This window comes from Myotis daubentonii, chromosome 4 (genome assembly GCF_963259705.1).
Source record: "Myotis daubentonii chromosome 4, mMyoDau2.1, whole genome shotgun sequence".
NCBI classification, from domain to species: Eukaryota; Metazoa; Chordata; class Mammalia; order Chiroptera; family Vespertilionidae; genus Myotis; species Myotis daubentonii.
The window spans coordinates 103,910,118-103,937,263 of NC_081843.1; the positions used below are offsets into that span (position 1 = coordinate 103,910,118).

The 27,146-nt window shown below is 44.9% G+C and overlaps 1 protein-coding gene across 5 annotated transcripts; it reads left to right on the forward strand.

Annotated features, from left to right (window-relative positions):
* Positions 1-1,209: 1,209 nt before the first annotated feature.
* On the forward strand, positions 1,210-25,543 carry CMBL (carboxymethylenebutenolidase homolog). Of its 5 annotated transcripts, none has more exons than XM_059694787.1 (7): positions 1,229-1,305; positions 14,001-14,164; positions 17,288-17,521; positions 20,793-20,900; positions 21,680-21,822; positions 23,862-23,953; positions 24,606-25,543. In XM_059694787.1, the coding sequence occupies exons 3-7, from the start codon at positions 17,307-17,309 to the stop codon at positions 24,783-24,785; spliced, it is 738 nt and encodes a 245-aa protein (XP_059550770.1). In that variant the 5' UTR covers positions 1,229-1,305; positions 14,001-14,164; positions 17,288-17,306; the 3' UTR covers positions 24,786-25,543. The 5 variants fall into 5 exon arrangements, with proteins under 5 accessions (XP_059550773.1, XP_059550770.1, XP_059550772.1 ...); XM_059694786.1 differs by lacking the exon at positions 1,229-1,305 and adding an exon at positions 10,431-10,621; XM_059694790.1 differs by lacking the exon at positions 14,001-14,164 and having other exon boundaries at positions 1,210-1,305.
* Positions 25,544-27,146: the final 1,603 nt, after the last annotated feature.

Here is a 27,146-nt window from a genome sequence, read left to right on the forward strand (position 1 = left end):
CAGACTTGGAAATAGAAGCGGATCACCCAATGTCCTGTCCTTTCAGTATCATGCTGGGGCACTAATGCCCTGGGGGGTGCAGCTTTGCTTCAGGCTATTTAAGATGAATTAAGATGTTTTGCAATTCTGTGAGAGAAGAGGATGACATGTACAACATGACAGTGATGTCAATGGTTCTCAGAGCAATTGAGATTAATTTTGTCTGGTAGAGATGCAAATGATTTCTGTCTGGTAGCAACAATCAAAAACATTTTGAATTTAAAAAAGAAAAAGAACATTTTGATGATCAGGTTTATTGCCTTGGAGGTTATTAACCAGGCTTTTTTTCTAATCTAACTTAGCCGTTATTTTCCAATGCCTGTGTATCCTTAGTTTCTCAAAGTTTCTTTCAACCAATTAGCCAACCTACTGCTTCCCTCATTTGTGAGTTAGTGAAATATTTGATACCTAGTTCCTTTATGTTATGGGAGACTCAGGTTTTGCCTTTTTAAGAATTCTACTTTGATCCCTAGCCGGTATTGCTCAATGGATAGAGTGTCGGCCTGTGGACTGAAGGGTCCCAGGTTCAGTTCCCTATCAGGGCACATGCCTGGGTTGCGGGCTCCATCCCCAGTAGAGGGCGTGCAGGAGGCTGATCAATGATTCTCTCTCATCATTGATGTTTCTACCTCCCTTCCTCTCTGAAATCAATACAAATTTATTTTAAAAAATTAAAATTCTACTTTGAAAAGAGACTTGAAAATTTTATCAAATGCAATTTGCGGGCCTTATTTGGACCCTGTTCTCCAACAAACCAGTTGTAAAGACATGTTCAGGGAGACGGAGAACATTTATAAGGTGTCCTAGGTATTAATGCTATTAGGCAAGGATTATTGCCCTGGCTGGTTCTCAGTGGTTAGAGCATCGGCCTTTGGACCCAAGGCTTGAGGGTTCAATTCCCGGCCCCGCTTGATGTGTTGTTCTCATGTCGATGTTTCTTTCTCTCTCCTTCCTCCATCCCATCTACTCTCTCTAAAAATCAGTGGAAACAATATCCTAGGATGACGATTAAAAAAAAAAAAGGAAAGGGTTTTTTAGGTGGGAAGATGGCATTAGTGGTATGCAGGAAAAGTATATATATATTTTTACTGTATTAATTATCTGGTATTGTGTAACAAAGTATCCTAAATCACTGAAAGTATTTTAAATGTAGGCTTTATTATTATTTAGGTATGGCAAGTTCAACAGATCAGAAGATGCCTGCCATTAAAAAGAGAGTTTATCATATTCACACATCCCAAGAGAAGGGGCCACACCATGCTACAGGTGGGTTACATGGGAAGACAAAATCAATTCAGAGGCAGAGAGAGTCAGGGGGAAATGTGGGCAAGAGCCTTTAATGTGGTTTCCACAGGGAGGAACAGGTGAGGCAGGGTAAGCAAGCTTAGGATTGGCTGGTCTGAATGATTTCAGTGGCTCCGGGACACAGGGGCTGTCTCTAGTCTGCCAGTTGTTCTGGGGGTGATTAATGCAGGCAGACAGTGGCCCAGAGTGTGAGAGCTCTGTGAGAGTCCGATCAAGGAAGTGGTTGGGGTATGGGCTCTGGATTAGCAGCTTTGCCTATGAAAGCGTGTGCTCTCTCTCTGGAATTGGCTAGTCCTGGAGGGACCGTGTTTCCAGGGTTGGCAAGGCCCCAGGATCACATGGTTGATACCCAGTGTCTTTAAAAGTTTCTTGGTATTTTTTACAGCTTCTGAGAGTTAGGAATCTGGGCATGGCTTAGCCAGGTGGTGTGGCTCAGGATCTCAGGAGCACACTGTGCGGATCTGAACCATGACTGGAGCTGGAGGACCTGTGTCCAAGACGGCCTAGGCACATCGCTGTTGGAAAGAGCCTGCATTCTTTGCTGGCTTTGGCCAGAAGCCTCAGTTCTTTCTTTTTTTCTTTTCTTTTCTTTTTTTAATACATTTTATTGATTTTTTACAGAGAGGAAGGGAGAGGGATAGAGAGTTAGAAACATCAATGAGCGAGAAACATCGATCAGCTGCCTCCTGCACACTCCCTACTGGGGATGTGCCCACAACCAAGGTACATGCCCTTGACTGGAATCGAACCTGGGACCCTTCAGTCCACAGGCCGACGCTCTATCCACTGAGCCAAACCAGTTAGGGCGAAGCCTCAGTTCTTCATAGGCCTGCTGGTTTTTCCTAAAACAAGTGATGTGACAGAGAGAGGGAGAGAGGTAGAGAGAGAGAGAGAGAGAGAGAGAGAGAGAGAGAGAGAGGGAGGTAAGCCACACTTATAAAAATCTATATATGTAAAAGGCTAATACACTAAGTGTCCTTCCCTCCATCCAGGTAATGATGTCACATAGCAATGCCTGGTTTCCTCTCCCTAGCGACTAGCCTCCTTGCAGTTTCTTCAGCCCAGGAACACAACTTGCTTTATAGCCAGGTGGAAACATTTTATACTTTAACCAAATGTCTGTGAAGCATTTTCACGTGCCTCCTCTCATTTGATCCTGGAACAGGTAGATAGGAGACTCGGTGGAATCCTATTTTCTTTTCATTAGCCACAAAATGGAGATTTAGAAAGTTTAGAAACTTGACCCTACTGAAAAGAAGTAAGAAATGGTAGACCTTGAAAATGACTTGAGGTTTTCTCATTGCATAGAATATAGTCAAATACTGCTGCAGTTAAATATTTTACCCTTTATTCTCCCTGTATGATCTACAATAATAATCTGCTTCGTGTTGATATTTACTGCTGTGATACTGACAATTACCTGAAAGAGAAGTTGGGGTGCTTCACTGGGCTGGAAAAAGTTTAGCTAAATCAGAAAGCAGGTCTAATTAAGCAAGTTTGTTCTATATCTATAAAAAGCTAAATTGACTCACACATGTGCCATACATATAAAGCTCTTGCTGGTGCCAATTGCACGTGTGTTTCGAACTGTCATTGTCAATTGTGAATTTGGTTGACACTTATATTATAGAGAAGGAAAAATAGCAATATTTCTTCTAATTAATTTCCTTTCAATGTGCATGAATTTGTGCACCAGGCCACTAGTAAGTTAATATCAGAAGTGACGTACCATCACTTCCTCTGTATGCTATTGGTCATACAGATGAACTATGGTGCAATTGTGGGGGAAGACTACATAGAGTGTGATACCAGGAGGTGGGAATCAAAGTAAGCTAACTTGCATACTACCACAGTCCACCAATGACCCACGTACTTCCCACATGCAAAATACAGTCAACCTCATCCTAGCTGGTTTTGCTCAGTGGTTAGAGTGTCAGCCTGAGGACTGATGGGTCCACGGTTCAATCCCAGTCAAGGGTACGTACTTTGGTTGCAGGTTCTATTCCCTGCCCTGATTGGGGCATGTGTGAGAGGCAACCAATCGATGTGTCTCTCTCACATCGATGTTTCTCTATCTCTCCCTCTCCCTTCCACTCTCTCAAAAAATCAATGGAAAAGCCTCGGTGAGGATAAACAAGACACCTCTTCCAGAGTCCGCAGAAGTCTCAATCTATTATAGCATCTGCTCAATGTCCAGAATCTCATAATCTAAATCAGGTCCACGTGTAATCATATTTCCTTAAATATAGTTTCTCCAGTATAGTTCTTCTTGACAAGTTGTCTTCTCCCACCACCCCTCTGTATTAGTCAGCTTGAGCTGCTATAACAAAATGTCATAGACTCTAGGGCTTAAACAACAGACATTTATTTCTCACAGTGCTGGAGGCTGGAAGTCCATGGTCAGATTCTGGTGAGGACTCTCTTTCTGGCTTGGAGATGGCTGCGTATTTGATATATCCTAACAAGGCAAAGAGACAGCTAGCTCTCTGGACTCTCCTTATAAGGGTAGTAATCCCATGATGAAGACCCCACCTTCATGGCCTCATCTAAACTTAATTACCCCTAAAGGCTCCATCTCCAAATACCAAATATGTTGGGAGGTTAGGGCTTCAACTTATGAATTTTGAGGTGACACACACATTCAATCTATAACACCTTCTCCCACTGAACATATAATGGGACAGACATAGAATAACCAGTCTAGGCCCTTCTGCTTAAATACGGAGAAAACAAGAGCCATGAAGAAGTTGCTGGTCCATATAGATTCTAGAATCTACCCAGGTCAATGTAAATCCTTGTCTCAGGCTTGAGACACTACACTCCAAGGCTCCAGGTTCTGCTCTCTGGGCTCTTGGTTCTTCCCTGCGAGTCATCCATCCTTTTTCATTAAAGGTATCATGTGTTTGCAGCTGAGTGATATTCTCAGGCTACTTTCTGTCAGTAGAATTGTGAGGGTCCAAAGGCCTCTTTTAATTTGATACTATCCCTGTCCCTTTCAGTTCAAGTTGATCATGATTCCGTACATATAATTCTCTTAAAATCTTCTGTGAATTTTATTGGGATCCACTCCATTAGACAAAGGCAATGCCCACAATTCTTTCTGAAATAAGCCTCTCTCCAGGCAGGGCTTCTGCAAAGAACTGAGGGATAAGAAAACTAAGCTTTCCAGGAACACCATCCTTTGATTGAGAAGGTCTGGGGGTGCCTTAGCCAGTTTGGGCTGCTATAACAAAATACCACAGGCTGGGTACTTAATAAGCAACAGAAATGTGTTTCTCATAGTTCCCGAGGCTGGAAGTCTGAGATCAGAGTGCCGGCATGGTCTGGGGAGGACCCTCTCTGGGTTGCAGACTTTTTGTATCCTCACATGGTAGAAGGGGAGAGGGAACTCTCTGGGGTTCTTTTATGAGAACTCTAATCTCATTCAGAGGGGCTCCATCCTCATGACCTAATCGCCTCTCAAAGTCCCCACCTCCTAAAGCCATCACCCTGGGGATTAGGATTTCAACGTATGGATTTGGGAGAAAGCAAACGTTCAAACAATGGTGGTGAGGCACACCTCTGATCTCTTTAGACTCAGGCAGCGGTTCTCAACCTGTGGGTCGTGACCCCTTTGGCAGTCGATCAACCCTTTCACAGGGGTCGCCTAAGACCATCCTGTATATCAGATATTTACATTACGATTCATAACAATAGCAACACTATAGTTATGAAGTAGCAACGAAAATAATTTTATGGTTGGGTCACAACATGAGGAACTGTATTTAAAGGGCCAGAAGGTTGAGAACCAAAGCTTTAGGGGAACTTTTGTCTGAGCAGTATTCTGGTATACTACCTTATATCTTTCTGAATCTTTTAAAAATGGTTTTACAGGCACACTCTAGGGTTTATCTGTGGTTCGTAGTTATTTCTGGCGGAGCCCTGAATTTGATTTTTGCTTGGAAGCCATTCCTTAATTCTAGCATAATTTGCCATCTGTAAAGGCTGAGAATGTTGAAACCCATCCAATCGTAGTTCTTTTCCTCTCAACAGCCCTCCCTTTGATTTATCTCTCTCCTCTGTAAGCAATTAGAAGAAACCAGGCAGCACTTTCAACACACTGTTTCAAAGTCTCCTTAACCAGATCACCAGTGCCTTTGATACGTTTTCTTCTGCCCACATACCTGCAGGCAACAGCATTACCAGGATCCCCCTCCTTCAGTTCTTAATAGCATTTGCCTTGCTTTCCTGCAAGCTCTTACCTGAATCTTTAAAGACGTGGACTCTGTTGTTAATATTTTCTTCAAGGCACTTCACGCTTTCACACTCTCAGTGGAGCCCCTGCCCCGTTTCAAAGCCATTCCCACATTTTAGGGGTTTTGTCACAGAGCACCCCACTTGCAGGCATTAAAATGTCTATGAACTATCTATTGCCGTGTCACAGTGTAACCCAACGTTTAGTAGCTTAAAGCAATTGAAATTATTATCTTGCACAGTTTCTGAGGGTGAGGAATCTGAGAGTGACTCAGCCAGGTGGTTCTGGCCCGGTGTCTCTCAGGCGGTTACCATCAAGGTTACATGTCAGATGGCTGGGGGTGCAGTCATGTGAGACCTGACTGGGGCTGCAGGGTCTGTGTTCGTGATGGCCCAGGACATGGCTGTAGGTCAGAGGCTTTCTTTGCCCCATGGGCCTTCATGGTGGTGCTCATGACATGGCAGCCGACTTTCCCCAGAGGAAGCGATGATGATGATGATGATGATGATGATGGGAGAGAGAGAGAGAGAGAGAGAGAGAGAGAGAGAGAGAGAGAGAAAATGAGAATGTAAGATGGAAGCCACAGTGTCTTTTACAATCTAATACCAGAGGAGGCATACCTTCACTATTTCTGGATTCTACTGGCCACACAGACCAGGCCTGGTACAATGTGAGAAGGGTGTGGATTCCCAGAGGCAGGGAGTGTTATGTGTCATCTGGAAGGCTGACTACCACAAATTACTCATGGGCAAAATGTCATGTTGTCTATAATTACATGCTCCAGCAGAAAAAGAAATCAATGAAGCAAATTTAGCAAACTATTAACAATAATTATATCTAAGTCTAGGGTATATTGGAGTTTACACTTCTCTCTACTTTTATATTTGTAAATTTTCATAATAATAGAAATTAGCTAATTTAGGCTTTCTGTCTGTCTGGAAGTGATGGCTTATTGGTTCAAGAATCGTCTAGACACCAGGTACTTTCTTTTGGACCCAGCCTCTGACCTGCCTTCACCAGCAATACCTGCCCTCCACATAAGACTCAGTGCTTTCCCTGCTGGCTGCCTGCCGCTGCATTCAAGGGGTGGAAGGCTGAGTCAGCACCATCATCCCATAAATGGTAACAGACAAAGTGGAATAAGTCCTCCTTCAGGTATTTTGAGATGTTCTGAAACACACCAGCACTTTTTCTGATTTTGATCCAAAATTTCTTGGGAAAAGCAGTTCCATGAAATACTTTTCCTGACCTTGCCTTCAAGATCAGTGTTAATCACAAGGTTTTAGCAGAGTCAGCGGTTTTGTTTAACTTTGCCTTTGCTCTGTTTGTTAATTCAGCTTGGGCTCATCCAGGCCCTGGAATTTAGTTCTTTATTTCATAATAAAAAGGAAAACAACTTTGGAGGGATAACCAGCTGTGACTGCCAAGTCATCGCTCTTTAATTTATTAAGGAACTCCATGAAATCCTAGTGTTCATTTACTCTGAGTTTTTATAAGAATGTAACTTTTAATTCTTTTCATTCTTTATTTTTTGGGGCCTGGGTTAAATATTAACTTATGTGACAAATTTTCCAGAGGAGTTTGGAATTAAAATAGGCGAAGCTGAAAAACTGCCATTTTGGGTGTTGCAAGCAAGCAGTTTGTGCATTTTAGGGATAGAAACAAGGATTTGTTCCCGGTCCTCAGTTTGCTCTGGGTGATAACACTCTTGTGATTTCTTTGAATTATTCAGATGTAAAAAAAAATTATTGTGGAAAAATCTGAAGGCAGTAAAATAATTTGTTTGCTGATGTTTCTGAATGGGGTGTGAAAGGATCTGTTTGATAGTAAATCTATGTACATCTAGCAAGATAACACTTCTGCAGTGAGGAGGACTGGAGAGTACCCATCATGGTGTGATGGTTTGGTAATGCACCCACTTGGCTAGACTGAGATATTTTCCCCAGAATTCCCTTTCCTGGTATATTTCCAGTTTGAGCAAGCCACTAGGAATATTCCATCCTGACAGTTGTACCTGCCCTCCTTCAGCTGAACCAAAACAAAATCATGGAAGTTTGACACTGACATGACCTGTACAGATTTTCTAGTTCAATTAGTTTCTAAACTTGGTCCATCATAAGAGTCATCTGGGGAGCCCTTTTGAAACACAGATTCCCCAGTGCCACACCTGAAGATTATAGTTCCGAAGGTCTGAGCCCACGACATCTGAATTTTATAAGTTCCCTAGGTCAGTGGTTGGCAAACTGCGGCTCGTGAGCCACATGCGGCTCTTTGGCCCCTTGAGTGTGGCCACGAAGTTTCAATTGCACTGTACGTGCATGCCCGCACGTGGTATTTTGTGGAAGAGCCACACTCAAGGGGCCGCAGTTTGCCGACCACTGCCCTAGGTCATTCTGATGATCAACCAAGGTAGTCTGCTAGTCACTGTGATTGTGGTCTAGTGGCTCTCAAAGTGTGGTCCTTGGACCAGGAGCATCAGGGTCATCACCTATCTTGTTGGGCTTGTAATTTCCTAGGGTCCACCCTGGGCGTCCTGAGCCAGAGGCTCTGTGGTTGAGGCCCAGTGCTCTGCGATTTAACAAGACCTCCAGGGGACTCTGATGCATGCTAAAGTTTGAGAACCAAATCTTGTTTAATCCTCCATTTTATTTTCTAGTTAAGGAAACGGAATCCAAACAGAAAGGACATGTCTTGGGGTAAGCAGAAATTGATGGGGCAGGAGTCATCCGCTCAATGAGCTCTGGTGTTTAGACAGGAGAATACTCATAGACTCTATCTTAAGAAACCTCAGATTACTAGACATGTGAAAGCAAGGTTCATCAACTACAAGATAACACATGATCCTGTAAGAATGTCCAAACCTGTAGAGAGTTTATTTCAGCCAAACTGATGACCAATTTGTTAACTAGTGTTACCCCAATCAATTCAATAAAGAGGGAAAAAAGAAAGAAAAATAAACAATAAATAAAAAGTCCTTAACTCTTAGAGACAAACAAACAAAAACAACTCAGAGAGAAATCTCAGCAGAAGCAAAGTATTTTGGAATGATCAATAGGTGGAAAGTTCACTAAGTCTTGAGAAAAAGAAAGAAAACATCAAGAAAAGTAAAAAGAGAGAGAGATAAACAAGCAAAAAAAAAAGAATAAATTAAAAAAGCGGGAGCGGGAGGAGTCAATGAGATCACTTAGGGATAAAAAAGAGAAGAAACTGAGTTAGAATCCTGAGGAATACCAGGATGTCTGTTTGGAATGACATCAACTGCTCACTTATTGATACACTGCTAAAGAAGTTTGATTTCTTTAAATGACCTACTGCCTTCCTTTTATTCAGTCCTGCACCTTCCTGCCATATTTGAGTGTAGCTTTGTGTCACACTCTACATACAATCTACCAGTGCCTCTCCATTGCTTACTGAGGTCTGTACAAGCATCTCAAATGGCTTTAAATGTTCCTTAAAACCAGCTAAGCTGGACCACTCATCTCACCTCCAGTATGCTTTTTGTTCATACTATTACTAGTACCTCCAGTTAGAATACTAGTATATCTCTCCAATCATTGTCTCTTCAAAACTTGCTCATCTTTCACCTACTGGTGACACATTCTCCTTGAACCCCTTCCTGATCCTGATCCACCTTCTCTCCACTGGAGTAGTATGATTGCTCCCTCCTCTATTTTTTCCAGTGCTTGCTATTTATAGCTTTCCTATGGCATTCATCGGATTTTGCTTTGCTTTTAATTTTCTCGGTTATTATACCCTTTCTACATCCACAGCTTGTACATACTCGAAACTGACTTTGTCTTCCTCATCTTTGTATCACAGAAGTACTTAACAAAATATCTTGCACAAAAATACCTTGTTGAATTAAAATGGATTCCCAATTTATTGTTTCTAACGTTTGTTCTCATTCTGCGTCTTAGAATCACAATGCCATTCAGCTATAGTTCACCATATAACATTGTAATTTTTATCATATTTCTTCAAAAACAAACAAGCACGCAGAGACTGAAAGTAGCCACGTAGAATGCTGTGATCATAAATTCCTAACAAAACTGGGTCATGGCAGGTAGTCATTCCTCGGCCTATCGCTTCCTGGACAAATCAATCTTTACCTTAAGTGAGCCTGCCTATTGTCTTTGTGCATCTAAGATAGCATACCTTTGAAATGTCAGAACTATCTTCTTTTCCAGACCCCACAACTGCCAGCGCCAGAGCATGACACAGAAACCCACACCCTCGTTTTGTTGCCCACATACCATCCTGTGTGTTCTCAATGTTTTTAGTTAATCCTGTACCCATCAAAGTGGCACCATTTTGTTTGTTTTTTTTATCTAATCCTAGAGATCTGTCTGGTTTGCTTTTCTCCCAACCCTTAATCTACCACCAGTAAATGTTATGTAACCCTCCTAATGTCTCCTCCTTTTATTCTAACACACAACACAAGCTGCAAAACTGCCATTCTAGAGCATTTTCTCAATCCCCTGAGATTTGGTTTCTCAGCAATTGTCCTCAGTTTGGCTCAAATAAACTCATAAAAATTCTCTACAGGTTTGGACGTTTCTTACAAAGACAATTATCAACAACCTTTTCTGATCAGCTAACCAGAAAAAAAAATGGAGTGGGGGTGCGGTGGGGGAGGGCGAGTAGGAATATGCAGTAATTCATTTTTAAGAATAGCCTAATTTTGATTTACAGCAAAGAAGTTCCGGGTCTTAGGAGCCAGGCACACTTGTAAATTTCACAGGCGGGTTGTCCTCCTCCTCCAAGCCTCCTTCCCTCCCTCTCCTCCTCCTCCCTTCTCACCTCCCTCACCCGGCCGAGGGCCTCTCCACCCCTCCCACAGCCCGCCTCCCCTCCTTCCCGGGGCAGCCACTGGCCCACAGGGTTCCCGGCGCCCTCGGTCACCGCGTCCACTTCCGCCCGGGAAGAAGGCGCCTCCCACTCGGCTCCCCCGTGACCGTGGCTCCGGGCTCAGCGGGGTTGTGGCGCTGCCCGCTACGGGTCTCGCCTCCTCCGAGCGGTAGAGAGTTCGCTGGCGGCGACGAGGTACGTGCGCTCCCGGTCGTAGAAACGCGCCGGATCTCAGCTCCACTAACTCAACGGGGTGTTGGCACAAGGTACAGGAGGGCTTTGCCATGTGCACAGGTATTGAGCCCGGCAAGCCCATTTTCAAAAGCCGACTTTCATCGAAGCAGTACATTGTTTCCGCAGAACAGCAGCCCTCGCCATTCCACCTGGGTGGGCATAGTTTCCTGTATTGTTTGGCCACGCATTTTGAAAATAGTTGAAATCGTACTGTGTAGAAACGCGTGTTCGTTTTTCCCCCAAAGGCTTGTCAGAAGCCTTTCCTTCGTGCCATTGAATACTCTCTGTAACGATTTTCCCCCAGTGAAACATTTGGGTTGTATAGTTTTTACTACTCTTACGGGGGGGGGGGGGGGGGGGATGAGCAGATTTGCATCCAGATCGTTGGCCACATTTGGCGGTATTTTTTAAAGGGTGGCTATCCAGGGAGGAGGCGCTGGGTCTACGAGTGCGACGCGCTGGCTGCTGGGTACGTGCTGCCAAGCAGGAGTGCGCAGTCCACACCCACCGCCGTGGGTCGGGAGGCAGAAGTGTCGCCTTGCCCAGGCTTTGCCAACAGCGGGTACTGCCATTTAGGTTTCTTGCTGATGGAAAATGCCGCCTGTTGCCTTCAAAAGACCATGTATAACGAGGTGGTCAGAAGGGAGCCCTGCGAGTATCCGGGGGAAATCCTATCTAGGTCTGAAAGCGCCCAAGGAAAGGTCAAAGGCAGCTGCGCCCTGGCGCGCTCCCAGGCCAGCGCGCGCGCACCGCGCCCAGCTTTCTCCTTGATGCTGTCTGAGCACGCACCGAGAGAAAACACTAGTTCGACTGTCAGATCATCATCGGGGGAGCTGGCGTTCACAGACTCGTCTAAGGAGGGGCAGGGCCCTGCCTTCCCCTGCAGGATCGCAAATCGGTTTCCAGGCACGTTCCCACAGTGTTTACCCAGGGAAAGGAAAAACGCCCAGCCTTCCATTCCCCGCTAGCCACCGCCCCTCCCGTATTATCTTTCAGTGTTGCTTTTGCGGAGGAGCTTGCAGATGGTTTCTATTTCTAAATCTCCGAAGCTTCCAGAAATGTATTCCTATACTTCTTTGCATGTTACAGCCCCATCTCCACCAATCTCCTTCGCTCGTCAAAACCTGTTTTCTCCATTCCTGGCGGAGATCTTGACTGCGTTGGGAAGTATGACTTCCGAGTTATTTAAATCCTGGGGCTGGGGGTGTGAAAGCGGGAAAACCACACTTGCTCACCACGCGTTAGACCCATTTCTCGCCTTTCGGACTTCCGGCGAGAAAAAGGGAATGTTGTTCAATTATACTGTTAGAAGACAGAATTTTCCGCGAAAGGTCAAGTCATGACTCTCCCACAGATATAAAAATGAGCACGTATTAACGGTTCTGTTTAATTTATTAAAGAGAGGACCAGGAAGATATAACTGGTTAAAAAAAGGAGTCAAGCCCAGCCGGCATGGCTCAGTGGTTGAGCGTCCACCTAAAATCCAGGAGGTCCCTGTTCGATTCCCAGTCAGAGCACATGCCCGGGTTGCATTCTCCATCCCCAGTATGGTGCATGCAGGAGGCAGCCGATCAATGAGTCTCTTTCATCATTGATGTTTCCATCTCTCTCCCACCCCCTCTTCCTCTCTGAAATCAATTTTAAAATATTTTTTTAAAAAGAAGTCAAGAAGGACAAATTTAGATGGAGTAGAGGACTGCCTGGGGAAGGTAACCTTCAGATAGGAGCATGGCAGCCTCTTGGGATTTGCAGCTCCAGTGCGCACCAGTGATCGCCATGGGCTTGTAATTTGTGGAGGCACTTGCTGTGTGACGCAGAGCTGGAGGCTGTGCAGGAGAAGATTACTCATTCATGACACTTGTTAAAGAACAGGGCAGACCCTATTCAGGGCCACCGAGACAGGCGTATGGGCCAGTGCAATGGGATTTTGCAGTAGGAGAGAGATTGGGCTCCGCTCTGTATACAAGGAAAAGTGGGGATTTGTAGTGAAGGATCTGAGTAGGGGTCAGTGGAAGGAAAACTACTAACGAAGCATGAGGGTTCGGGGAATTCTGCTAACTGACTTGACAGGATTTTGGCAGAAGACAAAGCCAAGGGCATTAGACATCACCTGGGGGATGGCAGAGGGGGCGGGTCAGGATCAGATATGGAGGGTGGGGCATTCTGATAAACTGACTTAGCAGGATTCTTACTAAAACTGGGCAATGCAGAGATGGACTTGGAAGCCCAAAAGTCAGGGCCTTATGGAGAAGAGGGTTCAGAGGAGTTTGGTCAAGGAGAGAATCTTTGTCAAGGGACCATCCGTGTGGAGGGGAGTGGGCTTGGCAGTCATTCACACAGATGTGGCATCTTGCATGAATGTTATGGGAGGGACCACGGGCTTTAGTGGTAAATTCAGTGTGGCATTGCCAATGAGCGCTCCCATTAGGGTGTCCTCTGCAGGAGCACATCTTGGCCAGCCCTGATGCCATAAAGAGGCCCCTGGCTTCTGGAGGCTTCCCCAGTGGGGACCAAAGAGCTGGTCTCAAGGGTGGCAGGATGTGTTACCAAGCCCAGCTGCCATGCTACAGAAAAGCCTTTCTGGACACACATTTTCTGAGGACCCCATCATCCATGTCAGACCCACAGCCCATCCTTTCTAGGAGGAAACTGAAGCCTTACCACTCACAATGAATGACCCTCTAAGGTCATATAGAAAAAACGGTTTCAATGGAAAAGTACTCACTGTCCACAGCACACCCTTCTGGGCTGTCTGATTCTAGCCCTGTTCATTATATTTGAATGAGATTGCAACTCTTTGAAAGTCGTGGGTAACTGATAGATTTGTAAATTCGGTCCTATCTGATAGAGATTTAATTGGCTTCTTCCCCTCCAGTGGAAAATCTGTTTTGTCTCCACTTGCAATTCATTTCAATCCTCCTTTATGACATATAAATTTGTGTTCTTTTTCCTTTGTCCTTTGAACCAGTTATATAACACCTATCTCATTCCCTCCTGTCATATGTGTAAAATAAAATCTTTAATGTATTCATCTTATATCTATGGTTTTCCTTTTTTTTAAAAAAAATACCTTTTAACAAATGTGTCTTTTGGGGGGAAAGAGCCATAATCTTGAAAGGTCTATGCATATAGAAAATTTCTTTAGAGTCAGTGGATAGTCAAGGGTATGTTCCCTAAGGCTCTCACCCCACGATGGGGTACAGTCTGTAGAAACCGCCCTGCCCACCGTGACCTTGGCCCTGTTCACACAGGCTGCTGTGCCACGTGAAGAGTCTGGCAGGAGCCCAGACTTCCACACACAGCACACCCACTCCTGTCCTGGTACCTCCCCTTTCTGCAGGAGAATAACCTTGCAGGATCAGTCCAGAGAGTGGGTCTCCTGGCTGTAAACACTTCTTCTGGAAAGTGGCTATCAACTGAAGATAAAGTTAAAATACTCAGATTCAAGGCTAATTTGGAAGGATCAGGAATTTCCGTGGTCTCCTCGCCCTCAGGACAGCCCAGGTAAGGAATCAGCCCAAGGAATCAGCTCCCAACAACAGTGCAGTGGACATAAAATGCACTGCTACGGATACTGGATTGTTCTGACTTCTCTTACGAATCATCATTTTATAATGTAGCTTATGAACAAAAACCATACAAAATAGAATCAAATTTCCTGTGATCAAATGGCTAGCTCTTAATTTCTCTCTCCTTAAAATTGTGTTACTTCTAGTTATGAACATGTAGAATGTTCTGCAAAGTACATGATATAACATAGCTGCACCCATATTCACGTGACCCAGATTTTTAAAAAACATTATCTTTTTTCTTATGTATTTCAAATCAAAACTTTTTAAGGAAATAAAATACAACAAATACAATTAAAGACAATAATCTCCTTTCCCCGCCAATAACCACTCTCTAATGGTGATGTGCTTCATTCTCTTGAGTTATACGTTAAAACCCTATATTTATTAATAATATATGTATTATTTGGGAGTTTTAGTATTTACTTAGCATTAAAAAAGCTATCGTCATTATTATAGCATTATGTTTTTGAGATTTATCATATTGATATGTATAGTTTGTTCATTGAACTGCTATGCAGTATTCCTTTTATGAGTTTTTTTTGTGCCCTAGGGTTGCCATAAACTGGGTGACTTAAGACAACAGAAATTTATTCTCTCAAAAACTTATTCAGTTGTGGAGGCCTGAAGTCCTAAACGATGGTGTTGGTCGGACCATGCTCTTCTTCAGACCTTTAAAGGACAATACCTCCTTGCCTGTCTCCCAGTTTCTGGGGTTGAGTGGCCATCCCTAGGGTCCTTGGTTTGCGGATGCATCACTCCTTCTCTGCTGTGTGTCTGTCTCTATACCCACATTTCCCTCTTCTGGCAAGGACACCAGTCAGTAATTAGGTGAGCACCACCCTGACCAGGACGACCTCATCCTAATTCGATTACCCTCTGTGAAACCCTGTTAATGAATAAGGTCCCACTCACAGGTTCTGGGGTCAGGACTTGACCTATCCTTTTGGGGGGACAGAATTCAAACCACAACGATGAATGAATCACAGTTTATCCCATTCTTCTCCTCATGGTCAATTAGTTGCTTCCAATTTTTGCCATCATATCTATGCTACCAACAGTGTACTTCCATACCACCCACTGCATGCATGCATGGGTACACACACACACACACACGCATGCACACACACACATGTGACTCTCTCTAGGGAATATACCAAGTGGTGGGATTTCTGGGTTACAGGGTGTCTTCATCATTGCTAGACCTTGACATACATATGTTTAGAGTTTGTATCAGCTTATATTCCATGGACACCGTCTCTTAGTGTTAATGCACTTATTGACAATCTTCAAGATGACGTAAAATGGTATGTCGTTGATGTTCTTTGTATAATTTTCTTAAATACTAGTGACCTTGATTATCTTTTCATATCATTCAGGTGTTCCCTTTTGTGAATGGCCCACTCAATATCTTTGGAGCATTTTTCTGTTGATGTTGTCTTTTTCTACTTGATTTATAAGAATACTTCATATATTTTATCTAGATACAAAATCTGCTTTAAGAATGATATGTTATCTTAGTCCATATCTCATCTTCTTGCTATATTTATCTTATCGTTTAAAAAATTTCAATAAAAGTTTGATTCTCGGTCAGGGCACATGTCTGGGTTGTGGGCTTGATCCCCAGTGGGGGCCATGCAGGAGGCAGCCAATTGATTTCCCCTCTTATCGATGTTTCTATCTCTCTATCCCTCTCCCTTCCTTTCTCTCTAAAATTCAATTAAAATATATAAAAAATAAAAGTAGACAGACCAGTACAAAGGATGCTTCTGAACTTACCACCCGGCTCCAACACTGTGACACAGGGACACGCTCCCTCCCACTGCCACCATCCGCTGGGCTATTCTGAAGCAAATGCCAGACCTCTGGTCATTGCATCTGTAGGGACATCTTTGGGTTCAGTGTTTCCATGTTCTCCTTTCCGATGGTACCTCGACATTTAAAAATTCATTTTGAGAATCTGTCTCATATAGTGAGTTTAATCTATTTCTATTTATTTGGATCTATTTCAGCCACATACTTTCTCCCATTGCAGTGGATAGGTTCCGTTTTTCTTTCCTCTCCTCTCCTGCTTTCAGTTTGTTTGGTGAAGCTTGCTAGGTAGGTCCTGTCCTCATTCCTCCCCACACTATCACCATAATTTCTCCTGATTACTGTTTATTTGGAGCGCTTCCTCCCATGTGGCGCTTTCTAGTGAGTTCCCTTTCCATGGGTAGCATTTTCGGCCTGGATTGTGAAAGTCTGGCTACAAAATAGATTTGCTTTTGCCTCTGCCAGATGCCTAGGGCCAGTTATGCTCATTACTCAGCCAGGTTTTCCTACTTGAAACAAAGGATCTTGTAAGTTGGGGTGATGGTTTCTTTTTATAACCTCCCAGGCTTCCTCACACATTCCACAGTTTTCCTTTGCTGTAGTTTCTTATTTATCCCACTAACTCTGAACCCTTGAGGCTCTGTTGTTGCGTGGAGAGGTCTCAGCTACAAATCCCATCTCATGGGTCCCCAAGGCCTGACTGGACCCAGAATCCAGACTGGGTTAGGGTGGTCCCAGGTCTGGCCTGTCTCCAGCCTCGCCGGCTCTCAGGCAGCATCTGCTCCCGCCACCCTCACCCTGGTTTTGGCTTCCTCCCCAGTTCCAGCTCTGGTGCTGTTCCCTTCTTCCTACGAGCTCCACCATGTTGAGTTCTTGTTTGCTGGTTGCACTCACTCTGGTATTTCTAGTGTTTGCAATGTGAACCGAGTCTTATTAGCTCCAACCTGAGGTGTTGCCAGAACCAGCAGCCAATATTGTTTTTTTTTCTTTCAGAAAACAGATATTAAAGGTGTGCCTAATAGATATTACACATATTAAAGGTATATGAGAATATGTTAAGTTAATATAAAGCTGTTTCCTGTGATGTCTTCAGATGGACCAAATACCAGCACTCATTTCTTGCATGAGTATACAGGAGTAGAGTTAAAATTAGTATTTTTCTGTAATCTTGATTGTAGTTTATTTACTGTTCAAAATCTTCAGGCTTGCCCCATTTGGAATATAAGGCATGTTTCTCTCTCTGCAGCCCGACTTAAATATCTCCAATGGCTAACGAAGCTCATCCTTGTCCCTGTGACATTGGCCATAAGATGGAGTATGGAGGGATGGGGCGTGAAGTTCAAGTGGAGCATATCAAGGCTTATGTCACCAGATCCCCCGTTGACGCTGGCAAAGCCGTGATTGTCATTCAAGACATATTTGGTTGGGAGATGCCCAATACCAGATATATGGCTGACATGATCTCGGGAAATGGATACACGTGCGTATAAAATTCTATTTCTTTGATAAAATCCATGGACATTTCTGTGATCTATGTTGTGTTCCCTTCAGGGAAAACAAAAACAACCCCCCAAATCCCTGACTGTATTCTTTTTGTTAAAAACTATTTCTTTTGCTGACACTATTACAGATGTCCCCTTTCCCCCCTCTTTTGCCCACCTCCACCCAGTGCCCTCCTCCCCCTTCCCTCTGGCCATCACCACACTATTGCCTGTGTCCACAGGTTATGCATATCTGTTCTTTGGCTAATCTCCTCACCTTCTCTTATCCAGTCCCTAATTTACATTATCTACTTCCTTATCTCTCTGGGGTGCGGGTACATGGGAAATGTCATATGACACTTAAAACACCCACCTCTGGTAGAGGCCGCCGAATCCCCGGGCTTCAGGTCTTCCTGGGGATGCCCTCAATGTGGGGCCCTGCGGGGCGCAGGTACAGGACATGTGTCCTTGGGCAGACCTCGCTAGCTCTGAGACGACCCATTACTTGGCCCTTGGAGCATGTCAGCCTCGGACTATCATGACCCGTCTGAATTAGACTGGGTTCCAGCACCGGCCCAGGGAGACCTCACTGTCTCCCAAAGGTTCTGCCTTTGTCGGGTCGCGTGGCGAATGCTGCCACCTGTTTGCTTTTCACCTGCCCTGGTGTAGGTAACAGCGACAGTGACGCCTGGAGGAGGAGAGGAACCACTCCTTCCTCTCCAGCTTCAGAACGCGTGAACCCCAGCAAGCCCTGAGTGTGGAGCACCCCATTTCCTTTGTTTTCTCCAAAAGAGAAGCTGGAAATCGAAGGGTGCACTTTCCAGGTTTTCCTATGAAAAGAACCCGATTTAAAGGAAGCGGCCCCCCTGCTGTGTGATGCAGATTTAGTGTTGACTAAAAAGAGGGTGCACGTGATTTTTCACTTTTTAATATCCTCCAGTTTATTTTAAAGATGAGGCAATTTAACATCCCAGCGGCAAGCCGGGTAATAAAACAAAGGACAGCCAGCCCTGATTGCCTCTTGCTCAGCCAGCCCCTGCGTGCAGGCTGTGAGGGGCTGTTGTCCTCCCCACGACCCCTCCTCATTGTTCTCACTTCGCAGAGTAGGAAACCAGGGCGTGAAGACCGAGGTGCCTCAGGTCACCCAGCCCCCAGCAACTGATCAAATGGGGCTGCGGCTTCTGTTGTTTCAGGTGGTTGCTTTGGTTGAGATAAAGAGTCCAGACGCCTGTGATTTACAGAGCCCTTCACCCGTGTACAACTCATTTTTTCTCTCAAAGTAACCCTCTGAGGTCGGGCGGGGCTGAGTGCAGTCTGTTTCTCAGATGGAGAACCTGGGCCTGGACATTGTTAGATGATTGCTGCTTGGCATGGGCATTGCTTGGAGCTGAAGGCGCTCAAGCCCAGCAGACTCAAGAAAAACTTTTACCTCTCCCTTAATTACCTAAGAGAGTTTAGACAGGGGGCCTGACCCAGAAAGAGCGCTATTACCAGAGATAACTTTTGCCTGAATGACCTACCTGTGGGCAGGACAGACTTCTAAATACCAACCCCCTGGTCTTTTATTGTCCTGTGACTTAATCTTCCCTTTGAAGCCCTATCCGGGCCCTGAGCACAGGGGGGCATATAGCTTCAATTGTCTGACTGACTGCCTTTAGGTCTCATATTTTTATGAGGCTCCCGTACTTGTGAAATTGTTGACATAAGTAATGTTCAAACCTGGAGAAAATTTCTATAAGAGTTTATTTGAGCCAAACTGAAGACGCGTGCCAGGGAGCAAGATCTCCCATGCTCCTGAGAATAACAGGAGTAGTAAACGGCACATTTCGGAATTAAGGAGGGAAAGCATGGAAGATTACACGGAGGTGGAGAAGCAGGTGGGGATTGAATTACAGGAGAGTTAACAAGAGTATGTGCTCTTCTCAGGGTGGTTATGCTTATTTCAAAGATGTGTTAACCTAGATGCCCAGAAACAATGGAAAGGGCTTGCTTAAGGCAAACAAAAACCTTTTACTAAAAAAGTATATGCCTGGGACATAACTACCCACCACCAGCTGCCCAGTTAAGGAATTTATAATCAGATGACCCTGTGAGGTTACTTTCCATAGAACCCCTTTTTTCTTTTTCTTTTTTTTTTAAAAATATATTTTATTGATTTTTTACAGAGAGGAAGGGAGAGAGATAGAGAGTTAGAAACATCGATGAGAGAGAAACATCGATCAGCTGCCTCCTGCACATCTCCCACTGGGGATATGCCCGCAACCTAAGTACATGCCCTTGACCGGAATCGAACCTGGGACCCTTCAGTCCGCAGGCCGACGCTCTATCCACTGAGCCAAACCGGTTTCGGCAGAACCCCTTTTTTCATCCACAAAATCGGATGTGTTTTTCACCTGTTCGTCTGTCTGATGTCAATACTAGAGGGATTGGGCCTAAACCAGCAGTGGGACATCCCTCTTGCAATCCGGGACCACTGGCTCCTAACTGCTCACCTGCCTGCCTGCCTGATCCCCCTAACTGCTCTCCCTTGCCCACCTGATCGCCCCTAACTGCCTCTGCCTTGGCCCCACCACCATAGCTTTGTCCTGGAAGGACGTCTGGAAGGTCGTCTGGAAGATGTCTGGTCTAATTAGCATATTACCCTTTTATTAATGTAGATAATTATCAGACCAGCCAAAGAACCTAGAAGGGAAGGAGGGAAATGTTTTCCTCCCCTGCAATCAACATGGACTTGGGCAAGCTGGCTGTTCGCCGTGGCCCCTTTTAGAACCCTCATTAGACTGTACCATCCGGCAGGAAACTGTGCCCTGCTGGCATGCTGGGTGGAGCTAGGGAAAATTGCTTGGTCATAGTGACTGGACATGCTAACCAGGTATGCCCTTCTGACCTGAGGCTAATGTGAAAGGCCAGCTGAGGGGTTTGGGGACAGGAGGGGCCCACCTTACTCCAGGCCCTTGCTGGTGGGTCCCCTTGTCCTTTGCGGCAATATCTCCTGGGGTGTGTGCCCTGCTGAGTCGCCTGGTCACTTTAGATGGGCTGGGCTATAAACAGGCTGCCAGAGGCCGTGCCCCTTCGGTTGTGAAATCCGAGATGGTTTGGCCTAGTGCCAGTTGGCCTCTTTGCTGTGATCAAAGTTGGCCCTTGTGGCCGTGACTTCTCTTTTCCTTTGAGTGAGAATTGCCAACGTAGCACATTTCTTAATGAATGTAGGCAAACACTGAGTCCCAACAGCAACAGAAACTAAAATCAATTACTGTTCCTAATTTACAGAACCATCGTTCCAGACTTCTTTGTAGGGCAGGAGCCATGGGACCCCTCTGGGGACTGGTCCACTTTTCCAGAGTGGTTGAAAACAAGGAATGCCAGAAAGATCGATAAGTAAGTAATCGGCGGGTGTGGCTGTGTTTGTGGTGTCCCCCAGGGAACCCAGGAAAGCAGAGTCCTGAGGGAGAGGTGGGTCTGGCTTCACTGTCCAGACACCTACCCTCCCTCCGAGTAGGACTTGGATGGCCGTGACCCTCGAATTAAGTACATTGCTTCTAGCTGAAAATGCCTTCTGAGTTGTTCCAAATAACCAATTTGCAAATGAACTGTTTGCAAAGCAAGGGCTACTGCCCTTAGTCCCCTCATGGCTTAAGTGGTCCTGGTGGCTTTCCAAATCTTTCTCTACTCTTTGGATACAGAGTGGGTTAGGCAGGGGAAGTCAATGTGCCAAGTCAGAGAGTTTGGGGAGCTGCCCAGTTGTGACTGGTGCCTGTTGAGAGGAAGGAGAGAGGAGCCTGGGGTGCTGGGCAGGGACAGGTCTTGGGGTCAGGTCTTAGAGCCATGCTGTGGCCTTTGGCCTTTACGCTGAGGCTGGGAAAGGCTGTCACTCAGCTTTCAGCTGGGCAGTGAGCTGGTGGGATTTGCTGGTCTTTGGAAAGAGCCTGCCTGCAGCCCTGTCAGGTGGTTGGAGGAGCTGGGCTTGGCAGGGAGACTTGCCAAGAGAGGCGTCACTCGTCACTGGGCAGGAGGGGGTGAGGAGGCAGTTCAGAAAGTAAGAATCTCAGAACCTCAAGGAAGAGCTGCAGATAACCCCCCCGTTATCTGCCCAGTGCCCTTCCGAGGGCCTCACAAAATACCTCTTGACTCATGAGTAACTTTTCTTTCTGTTCCAGAGAGGTGGATGCTGTCTTGAGGTATCTGAAACAACAGTGTCACGCCCAGAAAATTGGCATTGTGGGATTCTGCTGGGGAGGAGTTGCTGTCCATCACGTGATGATGAAATACCCAGAATTCAGGGCAGGGGTGTCCGTGTACGGTAAATCTGCCTTGTACAATTTACACAGTGAACAGAGGAGAATTCATGGGTGACCATGCCATGAGCCTCTTCCCAAGCTAAGGGTCCCAGGTGTAACACAAAACCCAGTGGTCATGAAATTGGCTTTAAAAGTCTGAAAGTCCAGGTGAAGGTTTGTACTGCAGTAACCAGAGGATGTCACTGGGAGTAGGGAGACCTGGGTCCCAAAAGTGTTGCTTTGGGAAAGTCACCTGATGTCTCTGTTTCTTCACTTGGGACAAAGGGGATAACATTTGTTAATGTGATAATGGTTAATACTAAGCAATATTTTCATGAAGGATATTTAGAAAAGATTTTTCCAAGACAAAATTATTCTCAACTGCACCCCCACCCACCACACACACACACTCTATAAAGAAGGTTTACATTACATTTCAGAATAAGTTTTCCTTACTCTGAAATGTAAATAGCAACATAAACATGTCAGCCCAAACAAACCAAAGGTATCATAGCACTGATAAAAACATTCTGTCTGTGTATAGAAATGGCATACTAAGTTCACAATATAGAAGCAGTCAGACCATAAAAAATTGTTAAAAAAAAAAAAAAAGAAGAGCCCAAACCAGTTTGGCTCAGTGGATAGAGCGTCGGCCTGCGGACTGAAAGGTCCCAGGTTAGATTTCGGTCAAGGGCATGTACCTGGGTTGCGGGCACATCCCCAGTAGGGGATGTGCAGGAGGCAGCTGATCGATGTTTCTCTCTCATCGATGTTTCTAACTCTCTATCGCTCTCCCTTCCTCTCTGTAAAAAATCAATAAAATATATTAAAAATAAAATAAAATAAAAAGAAGAAAATTTGGCCTTCTTTCAAATATATATCATATAGTTATATTAATGATTCGATTCTCATTTGGCTTAATGTTCCTCACTGTAGTATTTTTGCTTAGTTTTAGCATTAAAAAATCCCTTTAAGTATTTATTTTACATGAAAGGAGTAAATTTTCAGTTGTCACCGGGGTTGTTAGAACATGCAGTCCATTTGTGCCAATTAGCAAAAGGTGCTCCTGCGTGAACAGCTCTCTGGCACCCTCTCCTGGCCTCTGTTGCGCAGTGCAGGAGCTGTGGAGGGGCAGGTCATCAAATTGCTGTCCAGCCATGCGTGCGGTGGGGCGGGGAGCGTGCCTGGCCATCTGTCCTGTGGCTCTCTGACTCCTAGAGAGGACTGACAGGTGAGGGGAGGCTATCTAGGTTACTTAGCTTCGCTTTGCTGCCACCAGGAAATGGGAGGAAAAGCCAACCATTATTTTCTCCCTCCTACTGACTAGGACTCTCCTTGACCAAACTTGAGTCAGGCTCCTCTATTCCTTTCTGAGTAGGCTCAGATCTTCAACTCTGTCCTTGGCTTACTGGGTCAGTTTAGGGAGGATCCCTCACCTTTAATACCTGATCAAATTCCTCATCCCTCCACTGCCCCCCCTCCCCCCTCCCCTGAACCCCACCCCCCCACTCCCCCATCCTCTGTATCTTGTCCCCTGGCCTGCCTTCCGCAGGAATCCTCCCAAGCTGTCTGGATTCTATCTCCCTCCCCCCTTCCCCCGATATTTCCTCTTAGTTTTCTTTTTAAATATAGTTTTATTGATTTCAGAGAGGAAGAGAGAGGGGGAGAGGGAGATAGAAACGTCACTTATGAGAGAGAATCATTGATCGGCTGCCTCCTGCACGACCTCCACTGGGGATCGAGCCTGCAACCCGGGCATGTGCCCTGACTGGGAATCGAACCAGTGGCCTCCTGGTTCATAGGTCGACACTCAACCACTGAGCCAAGCCGGCCTGGCTCCTCTTAGTTTTCCATCCACGGCTCCCACCCTGCTCCTTGGTCATAAATCCCCACTAGATAAGCTCCTTGTTGAGACTAATTTTATAGGGCAGCCTACTTCTGTGGAATTGCTTAAGAAAAGAAAATAGATTTTATTTTGAAAAATCAAACCACACCCATGTAGTTTTCTGTGGCAGGTGCATGGATGAAAATCATACCTTGTGTTCCTGTCCCCATCCTGCAGGCATCGTCAAGGATTCTGATGATGTGCACAGTTTGAAGAACCCCACATTGTTCATTTTTGCAGAAAACGATGCTGTGATTCCTCTTGATCAAGTAAGTTGGCATCTTTTCTCTTTGCATATTTAATAACACGATTTGACATTTGGGGGAAACATACCAAAATGTTCATAGGTTGCTCCAAATATTTTTCAATAGTAAGTTTTCAATTTTAACATTAGTTTTAAAGTTGGGTTTCATTGGGGACGTACAGGGTGATTTCAACCCTCCCCAAAGTGCTCTTGGCGTGACCTGGTTACCAGGCATGGATGAGGGAGGCCCTGCCTCCTGTCCCCACATGTGCAATCCTGGAGTTGGTAAGGGAAATGCAGATGAAAATTGTGGTTCAAAAGCAGTCATTTAGAAATTATTGTTATTATTCATAAGCAATACTTTATATTAATACATATTTCAAATAGTTTATACTTGAATATATTGAAATTTATATTAAATATATTGAATATTGTATATTATATATACTTGAATAAGTTAAATTATACAATTTAAAATAGTTGATGTTGTATTGTTTTTATATTGCTCCGAATTCTCTCCTTTGCCAAAGGTAAGGACTGTGTTGGTTATAACATTAAAAGTAAAGAATTCATTATGGCTATGGAACTCAATTTAAAGCATTGATGTTGAATTTCTTTTATGAGGAGATTTAGAGATTAGGAAATATCATTTCATCGTGAAAATCTTTGCATACCAGGTCTCTTCGCTGACCCAGAAGTTGAAAGAACACTGCAAAGTGGAATATCAAATTAAAACATTTTCTGGGCAAACTCATGGGTTTGTGCATCGAAAGAGAGAAGATTGTTCACCTGAAGATAAGCCCTATATTGACGAGGCAAGAAGGAATTTACTCGAATGGCTGAGCAAGTACGTTTAGCAGTGGCCAATGCAAACTTTTCTCATGACTGTGTTTGTCTGGAAATTGGCTTTGAAATATTTAATCATTTTATTTAATTTCCACTTTGTATAAAATAAATCAAGGAATCCTGAAATTCATTACTTCACCTGAAACAGATTCAGTAGGAAATGTTAATGTATGAAATAATTTTTTAATATGTACCTAAAATAGCCCTGGCTGGTTTTTCTCAGTGGATAGAGTGTCAGCCTGCAGACTCCAGGGCCCAGGGTTCGATTCTGGTCAAGGGCACATGCCCAGGTTGCGGGCTTGATCCCCAGTAGGGGGCGTGCAGGAGGCAGCCAGTCGATGATTCTCTCTCATCATTGATGTTTCTCTCTCCCTCCCTCTTCCTTCCTGTCTGAAATCAATAAAAATATATTAAAAAATATGTACCTAAATAAAAATTTTAAAAATAGGTTCGTACCTGAAGAATTTGATTGGTAGAGTAATATCCTAAAATTAGAAAAATCCTGGTGCTATTCTGAACCAGCTGACAGCTCAGGTGTAACCTTTCTGTTCTCCAGTGGAGGACATCTTTTAAAATGACTGATGTTGCAAATCCATGGAAGCATGAACTATAACTTCAGGAAGATAATAGCCCAACTTAATTAGATGTTTACCTTTGTCTTAATACAAATAGTTTCACCTTCATATCTTGCACTATGAGAACCAGAGATTAAAATAGGGGTCCATGGACCTATAATTATATCAAGCTAATAAACTTTTGAGTTTTTGAATTTTGTGGCTTTTTTTCTAGAAGCTAATTAAAAAATGATGGATTGGAGTTACCATCCAGCTGTCTCCCAGGCATTTTTGGGCCCCAGGGTTTGGGGCTGTATCAAAAACCACTCATGCATTCAATCAGAATTAAAATGAAATCAAATAAAAAATTCAGCTCCTCAGTAGCCCTGCCACACGTTGGGCGCTCAGTAGCCGCGTGTGGCCAGTGGGAACCGTATGGGGCAGTGCTCACCGACACTAGTGAAGGCCCTCCACTTCCCGTTGACTTTCTGTAATCCTGTTATCCCCCCTGTGACAGCTCTTTCCAGTTCCTGCTGAGAATTTGGTTACTTTGCAAACTAACCAAACCTAGACCAGGGAGCTGTCCTCCCACCGGACCCTCTCGGCCTGCAGACACCAGAAGGGCTGCTTACTTTCCAGCCCACACAGGCCTGGGCCCTCAGGAGGCTCCCTTCTCTGGGTGGGAGGATAGGAAGGGGGTTTGCTTGGGTCCTGGGTGGAGGGTGGGGGTATTTCATTCCCATGTGCCAGGGCCAACTTGGGGCCATTCCTTGTCAGCCCTGGGGCTCCTGGAGGGAAACCCGTGGAAGGTGGGGAGCAAGGAGCCCTGTAGCCTCAGGGAGCCACATCCTCTGTCTCTTTCACTGCTGGGTGGGGCTGCAGATTCCCAGCTGTGAGAGCAGCAGGAGTGACAGATGGGCCTCTTTGGAGAGGGAGGGAAAAGGGAGCAGTGAGTGGCTTGACCCCAGGCCGGGGAATGGAGAGGAGGGAGTCCAGAGCCATTAGATGGACACAGCGAACTAAGTATCTGAGGTCAGCTCAGAGGTAACCCGGGCAGGGAATAATGGAAGTATTACCAGCGTACCTTGCCTTGGGTTAGGGTGGGGACTACACATCCTTCAGAGAGGAGGAGATAGAGGAACCGGGGATGCACGAAGACAACTAGAGCTTCCATGAAAATCACAGGAATTTCAAAAGGTAGAAAAAAGGTTGAGGGGAGACCATCACTGAGAGCTCTCTCCCTGTCTGGGCCATGTGAGGTGCAGCGAGTAGGGCTGTGCACAAACTGGTAAGCAGGCCCTCACCAGACCCTGGATCTGCCAGCTCCCTGATCTTGAGCTTCCAGCCTCCAGAACGGGAAGTGAGAAATGTTTATTGTTTAAGCCCTCAGTCTGTGCGGATTAGTTCAGTAGAGTAACTGAGCTAAGATAGTTGCTCTATTGAAGTGAAAGGCTCACTATATTCATTTTTTGAGAAAATGTCTGTTATATAGCCAAGTCTGAGTAACCAGTTCATTAGTCATTCTTTGAAGTACAACTGGTGTTCCACAAAGGCCTAGGTCAGCTGAGACAACCACCACACTCGCTGCATGGATCTCTACACACTTATGTCGCAGAACACTGAAAAGCCGTGCACTCAAGGGCTGAGAGCTGATGACTTGGTAACCTGTATCGCTTGATCAAGGCCATCCTTCGGTGAAAATGGCTTTTTTTTTTCTAGTATGTGGGGGTGAAGAACATGACTACTAACTGGTACGATTTGGTGCTACTGGCCACTCACGTTAACATGAAAGCAGTTTTATCCTCCATTGCCTTTTTA

What these genes read in the sequence shown, in the direction of transcription:
- CMBL (XM_059694790.1), top strand. Translation starts at nt 17,307, where the DNA reads ATGGCTAACGAAGCTCATCCTTGTCCCTGTGACATTGGCCATAAGATG. An exon ending in AATGCCAGAAAGATCGATAA is followed by an intron (nt 20,901 to 21,679) that starts GTAAGTAATCGG and finishes TTTCTGTTCCAG; the next exon opens with AGAGGTGGATGCTGTCTTGA. An exon ending in GGCAGGGGTGTCCGTGTACG is followed by an intron (nt 21,823 to 23,861) that starts GTAAATCTGCCT and finishes CCCATCCTGCAG; the next exon opens with GCATCGTCAAGGATTCTGAT.